The 7,541-nt window shown below is 35.9% G+C and overlaps 1 protein-coding gene and 1 long non-coding RNA gene across 4 annotated transcripts in view; one reads left to right on the top strand and one right to left on the bottom strand.

Moving 5' to 3' along the window:
• The first annotated feature begins 2,125 nt into the window (after nucleotides 1-2,125).
• The window catches only part of pitpnm3 (PITPNM family member 3), a 94,269-nt gene continuing 88,853 nt past the window's right edge, over nucleotides 2,126-7,541 (top strand). For 2 of the 3 annotated variants that reach the window (XM_082180481.1, XM_082180479.1), the window contains exon 1: nucleotides 2,127-2,412. In XM_082180481.1, coding sequence (XP_082036607.1) covers nucleotides 2,388-2,412 — 25 coding nt within the window. In that variant the 5' untranslated portion in view covers nucleotides 2,127-2,387. Of the gene's footprint in view, nucleotides 2,413-7,541 lie in introns of all 3 variants that reach the window. The other variant, XM_082180480.1, reaches the window with a different exon arrangement.
• On the bottom strand, nucleotides 3,844-4,728 carry LOC309506683. The gene is made up of 2 exons (XR_014208892.1): nucleotides 4,069-4,728; nucleotides 3,844-3,943 (listed from the first exon to the last, which is right to left on the bottom strand). It is a non-coding gene; the product is annotated as an uncharacterized lncRNA (long non-coding RNA).

Raw genomic sequence — 7,541 nt, 5'->3', positions numbered from 1 at the left:
GAGATATAGTGCCATTGGCAGGGTGAAGATATTTGCTTCTGTTTTCTACTGCACACTCCCTTTTTCACTTCTGATTTCACAATGAATTTACTCAGTTTGCCGGCAGGCATGAACAGCACCTGTGGTCCCTCAGCTAGGCAACTGTTTGTATCGGCTGAGTGAAAGTTATACTGTTGGCCACATTTTTATGCACTTAAGGGATTTTTAAGGTAACCCTTGTGAGAGTTTCCCTGTGGTTTCTTTTTGCAACAGTTTTAACTGTGATCTCAGAGGAGTTTTGAGTCATTCTTCAATTGTGATGATGACAGATTGTCATGTCACTCACTTTCAGATGGCAAAAACAACAACCTGCAACATGCTCTACTAACCATATATTTGAACACATTCATAACTAAGTGTAATATACTGTATACTCAGTCCCTGAACCTCAGCCTCGTTTTCATTACAATATGCTTTAATTTAGTTTATTTTTGTGATGTTTTGTGGTATTAGTTGGCTTTAAAAAATACACACTGTTGGATACAATCACAGAAAATATTATACTTAAAGTTTAAAAAATGGCTAAAAATATTAAAGTTAACTTTTGATGCCCCATTTATGCTGTAAATCAGTTTTCATTACTAGGTGTCATTTAAAAAAAATATATTATACCGTTTTATAGGGATACATACATTTCAGCACTAACATGTATTTTAAGTTACAAAGCTCAATTAATGTATTATTTATCAGTGTTTATTTAATGGCATTTATACAGTACTAGTCAAAAGTTTAGAAACATTACTATTTTTTATGTTTTTGAAAGAAGTCTCTTATTCTCATCAAGCCTGCATTTATTTGATTCATATTTTAAAGTATATTCAAATAGAAAACCATTATTTTAAATTGCAATGACATTACTGTTATTACTGTTTTTGATCAAATAAAAGCAGGCTTGATGAGCATAAGAGACTTCTCTCAAAAACATTCACTGTAAAAAATGTTAATGCGATTTACTTTAAAAAAATTATGGTAACAATAGTTACGGCAGTTAAGGCTTGATTTCTTTCATGGAATCTACCTGAATAAATCATGTAAAATCCCCTAAATGATTTAGTCTATGACATAATGAATTTAATATTTTTTGTGAAATTAGCAATATCATTATTTTATTTTAAGTTGACTCTCAAAATTGTGTGAATTCAAGTGAATGGAAATGACCGGTTTATATTTGACTATGAATTATATTGTATAATTGAAAATTTATGCTGCTAGCTCAGCATAAACACAATTGTTACTGCACTATCATTAGCAAAGTTATTGTTCAATGAACAAAGCAATATGCTTCAGAGTTTTAATACATGCAATTATTCACAACCTAGGCTAAACACAAGCCCTACTCTTCTGCACAATGGTAACGATCAAAACTTTAACATAATAGAAACTCTTTCAAATGTCAAACATAACTGAACATTAAACATGAACAGATGTTTCCCTTTACTCAAAAACAATATTTTTTTATATATCAAAATATTATATTAAAATATTATAATATATCAAAAACAACCCTTTACTTAATTTCAATATTTACTCTCCATTTCCAGCCATGTGCAAAGCATGCTGGGAACTAACAATGGTGTCTCTAAATAAAACCGCATAATGGAGCTAATTCTCTTAAAATAAATAGATAGCCTTAATTTTTTCCTTAATTTTATCAGCTTTATCGGTTCCTCAATTCAAACCTCAAAACTGTGAATGTTTCCTTAAAAAAAAAAGAAGGAAAATGTATCTCTTGGTTTTATTAGTGAAATGTTCTCAATATTTTCAATAAAACACTGAACCACGGTTTTCTTAATAAAATATACACAATATTTTTAATAATCACCATAATTTTTTTTTTATGAAAATGACAAGACCCATAATAAATTTTTTACAGTGTAGTAGTAGGCCTAATGTTTCCAAACTTTTGACCGGTATTTATATATGGCTATATGAACTGTGAAACATCCTTAAGAATGCGCTAGACTAATATTATTTAATTTCTTATCTAAATACGTACATGAATAAATAACTATCTATCTAATATATCTGCATTAATGCGCTTGGCGGTTTCCAAGTGGACTGCAGCTCGCGCAGAGCCACTGGAGGCAGTCGAACATCACACCTCGAGCTCAACAGGAGGAGAGGAGGACAACAGCAAAGTCTGCACACATGCAAACAGCCCCAAGTCCGCGCTTACTTCAACACAAGGATTTCTCTCAGCGTTAATGGATACTCTCACCTTGGCATGTCATTTCCACTGCATCTTAAAACATGAAACGCGCATAGACTTTAAATCGCTTGTTCCGCGCGCAGACAAGGACAGAGGGAAGAGACGTGCGTACTGTCCAAACTAACTGCAAAGACGCAGGATGGCTAAAGAGACCAGAGGGAAAGGTGAGAGATGTCTGTGTGTTGCATGTATGTGATGTGACTCCTCGGGGATTGACGTGAGGCTGCGGTATCACAGCAGAAAGAGTGGACAGTCAGTTTGCTCCCTTCACTTTCCGCGTCAATCTGTTGGAATGCGTGAGATGATCTAGGGCTGTGTCTCAAAACCTAGTGAGCTGCTGCCTACCTAGACAGCGTTTTTTGGGCGTCATGGGCTCATTCCAATGCTTATGGTTTTGAGAACCAGTCCAAACGTTGGCTTTTTCTTATCTTCATCTTAGCATGTTCTCTCAACAAATTTGCCTTTTTCTGAAATGTAGAATGTTTTTAGGATAGGGCAGGAGTTGCCTTCCATATCTGAACCGGACCCCTTAGCCCTTACCCAGACTTTCAGGCAATCCAGGGAGCCATAATACGATATAGATTCTAGGTTTTATTGGTAACACCGAATAATAACTTTTAGAAACCGATTTGTATTTTCATGACTGATATTAGTCTACTAATATGACTGTTCTAATTAGTTTTTGGTTGCTCTTTTACTTAATAATAATAATACTATAAATCATTAAATAACATTAATTTACATATAATAATTTTATTATTATTATTATTAACTCTAATATAGTTATCGTTATATTGATAAAGAATTAAGTTAAGATTAAAATGCTGTTTTTTTTTCTGACTTGAAAATGAATAGCTTTGAAATGAACTTTTTTATTCAAGCAAAAGTTATTTACCTGTGAACAACACTGTTTCATGTTAAAGGCACAGAGGTGTTATTATGTTGGGGCCTATAGAGACACACTGATTTATCAGTAGACCTGATATTAAAAGGGACACGTTATGCCCCTTTTTACAAGATGTAATATACGTCTCAGGTGTTCCCAGAATGTGTCTGTGGAAGGAAAAACATGCTGTTTTTGTGCGTGTATCTTTAAATGCAAATGAGGTGCTGCTCCCATCCCGCTTTTCAGAAGAGGGCGGAGCCTGTACGGATACTCTGCCAAAAACTATGGCCCCGTTCACACTGCAGGCAAAAGTGGCCCAAATCTGATTTTTTGGGGGTCAAGTGACCAGGTCAGACTTCTTCAGAGGTAGTGTGAACACTCAAATCTAGCCCAGATCTGATTTTTTCAAATCAGATTTAGACCACATACATATGTGGTACTAAATCAGACCCAGATCTGATTTTTTTCAATGCGGCCGCAGTGTGAACAACCAAGGCGGATTTGATGCGACTTTTACGTCAATCTACGTCGACATTTGTCACAATTATGCGTCGGCGATGAAGCCCTAGACACAACAGACATAGATAGTAGCCTAACATTAAAAACTTGAGAGTGAGGTGTTAGACCTAATTAGTAGTCTATATAGGGAGATACTTCAATTCAAGCTAAACTAGAAGGATCCTACCGTAACCGCTCCGTTTTTGAAAAAAATTCACACGAAATGGAAGAACGGGGACACAGGATAACGTGGCTGCAGTGTCAAACTACGCATCCACACAGACCTCTGTAGTGAATTTGCAGCCATAAACCTGCAAAAGGCAAAAATAGCCAATTTTGCTCTCTTTCTCTTCGTTCTTCTCCTCCTCAGCATCTGCTCATTAATGTTACGGCTTCCATTACACAAACATGTTTAAATAAATGTGAATATGCTTACTTCCTCCATCCATAACCTCCCAAACTTTAGTGCAACCGCGTGCTGCGTCTGATGTCATTGTTATTGTTCTTTTGCGCATGCGGGTTAGTTTGAAACCTCAAACAGTTCACACTGCAATCAGATATAGGTCACATTTTAAAAGGTAATGTGAACAGCCAATCAAAAAATCGGATCTGAGCAAAAAATCAGAATTGAGCATTAAAGGGATAGTTCACTTTGAAATTCATTTTTGGTATGTTTTAGCTTACCTCAAGGGCATGCAAGATGTAGGTGTCTTTTTTTCCGCAGTAGTTTCAATTTTGATATTTTTAGGTCAAACCGTTCTTGTCTGTCAGTCAAATAATGCAGGTCTATGGTCACGGTCTCAAAACACAAGCACAGAGTCCAAATTAAAACAATTCCCCGTCGTCCAAATTAAACAATTCCCCATCGTAAGTACACATTGATGGCCTAAGACACGAAACGAGCGGTTTGTGTGAGAAAACGAACAGTATTTATATCGTTTTTACCTCTTATACGCAGACATGTCCGAGTGATCTGATCTGACGTGTACGCAGACTGGTGCATAGATATATACACTAGATGTCGCCTTAAAGACATTCGTTCAAATGAACTGCCGTAGACAAGGCGACATCTAGTGTGTATATATCTATGCACCAGTCTGCGTACACGTCAGATCAGATCACTGATCGACGGGGAATTGTTTTAATTTGGACTCTGTGCTTGTGTTTTGAGACCGTGACCATAGACCTGCATTATTTGACTGACAGACAAGAACGGTTTGACCTAAAAATATCAAAATTGAAACTACTGCGGAAAAAAGACACCTACATCTTGGATGCCCTTGAGGTAAGCTAAAACATACCAAAAATTTATTTCAAAGTGAACTATCCCTTTAAGACTTGCGGTGTGAACGGGGCCTTAACATCTGTTTGGTTTTGATTATCATATCTATTGTGGTCACGCTCTCGTGACATTGCAGTTCTTCATCATCATGAAAGTTTATTATCTGCAAGCGTTTTAAAGCCATATAAGTCTAAACTTCTGATAGCCTATATGGTTTTATAAATGCACACATCCGAATCACACGGTGCGTCTTGTGAGTATTAAATTAAGTTCTCTTTCACATCTTATTGCGCTTAAACTTTCAAATACACTGACTCCAATATGCTTTAATCAGGGTCATTTAATAAAAACACTGTTGCACTGAACATCTCAACATACATACATCCAATGGCAGCACATTCAGTCCAGCATGTCAGAGCAATTATTGATCTGGAAGAAAACTTACCCTTTGCATTTTATGATTCTAAATTATTCTAAATGTCAGGTAATGTGGTGCTTTGCATTTCTATTAGTTTATTGATTATGTGATTCACATTGGCTGCTGAGGTATATGCAAGCGGAGATTTGTTTTGAGGAATCTAATGATTGTATTCTTTTTAAATACTTATTTTTTTCCAAATCAACATAGCTTAAAGAGATAGATGAAGATCACCCAAAACTGAAAATTGTTGTCATTTACTCCCCCTCATGTTGTTCCAAAACTGTATGACTTCTATGATGAATTCTGTGTAAACATTCCTACATTCTTCAAAATATATTATTTTGTGTTCATCAGAAGAACGTAAGGCGTATACAGGTTTGGATTGGAATGACCTGAGGGCGAGTAAATCATGGCGGAATTAAAATTTTTGGTAGAACTATATCTTTAATATGCAGAGACAACTATAAGTATCATCAACAAATGGTGTGATTTTTGGGGCGGGACTATCTGTTTTATGACCAATGGCAGTTGAGGGGAGTGTTCAAAAAAACCTGTTTAAAAACAAAATTGCAACAACAAAAAAATTGTGAAGCTGGTGGTCCAAAATTACACTCTTCTGCTTTTATTCAAAATCACTTTACAGAGGGGGAAAAAAATCTCATTTTTTAAACAAGATTATGTAGATCATTGATCAGGAAACCGGTGGAGAGAATGTCAGTTCTTATCCTCGAGTTATCCTGTCAATATGTTTTGTAGCTAGCTTATGATCATAAGCTTTTTTTTTAGGATGTGAAGCTCATAGCATGTGTCATCTGTGTTTTGAATTTGAAGCTCTATGAATCTCTCTGGGATATTGATGTGACAGCCTGTCATCCATGTTGTATTTCATTTAAGTAGAAGAGTTTCCATTTTAAGTTGGATAGCGGTAACAACTAGACTGCTAATAAGCTGCCATAGGCATTTTATTACTCCTCAGTGATGTTTCTAAATCAGCCAAGAAGTTCTCCTCTCTCTGTCATATAGGTAGTCAAGATATATTTGGTTTTGTAAATGGGGATGTGTTATTTTACTGACTCCTTGTGGCTTCATAAATAGCAAGGATTCTTCATGGATGCCTTTAGGATTTAGATTTTTTAGTCAAAACTCATTAACATATCAATCAGTTAATCTGTTATGTTACTATACTGTAGATCAAAGATCACAAATTAGTCACAAGTTAGCATCCAAATGAAAAAAAAAATCAAAACAGAGAGACACATTCTCAAAAAAGAGCATGTCAATGTATATACACTGTAATCTTAATCTAAGAAACAGTGAATCGGTTCTGCTTATTCTCATTCACAGCGAGAATGAGAAAACGTGCTGAATGTCATGACAGCTACACAGTGTAGAGACCTTTAGAGATATTTACTTTAGTTTCTCATATCGATCAGACTCACTTATAAACAGGAGTGCTCATAACTGGTGCGTATGGCTTTTATTTTTGAGTTCCAACATTTTTGGCATTTTTGGGGACAGGGACACGTTTACTTACTGGAGTAGGATTTTTTCCATCTTTGGTAAAATAGCAATCATGATGATAAGCGTGTTCATTAATTATTCCCCAAGAAAATATTGACTGGAGTAGATGTCATTTCCTGTATTCTGGTGCCTTTTACTGACAGCACTCTGAAAAGTGAACAGACATATTGGCTGAATTAGAGACTGTAAAAGTGAGTGGGTCCAATATCATTGGTCTTAAAAAAGTGGGTGGGTCTTGTCCCACCCACATACAATGGTCCGACGCCAGGATCGCATTTGATCCGTGATCCGTATTGATCCATATGATCACGTGGCCCCACGGTTCGGCACGCATGTGATTGGTGGATTAACTGCTAAGTTTAACCATCATAGAGGGAAAGTTTATCATTTGGACGTGTTTTTTCTTGCCGATTTACACATTCAAACTATTTTAAACGCCGAAGAAGAGACAAAAATCGGGACTTGCCGCGTGCTGTTATCTGGAATTTTTATTATGAAAAGTGCTATAAAGTTTTATTTTCATAGTGTTTTAGTGTTATTTCCATAGTCAACATTAACTCCTGAAACAGCTTTGTACTTTATTTTGGAGTCTTTGATTGTTCAAAGCTTTGTTAGGAAGAACGTTTGGAGGTTAGACCTCTTCCAACATTGTGTACCCCTGCTATATATTTTGTAGTTGATGCTC

This window comes from Leuciscus leuciscus, assembly GCF_965113295.1.
Source record: "Leuciscus leuciscus genome assembly, chromosome: 9".
Classification (NCBI taxonomy): domain Eukaryota; kingdom Metazoa; phylum Chordata; class Actinopteri; order Cypriniformes; family Leuciscidae; genus Leuciscus; species Leuciscus leuciscus.
This window is presented reverse-complemented; position numbering and strand designations above follow the sequence as displayed.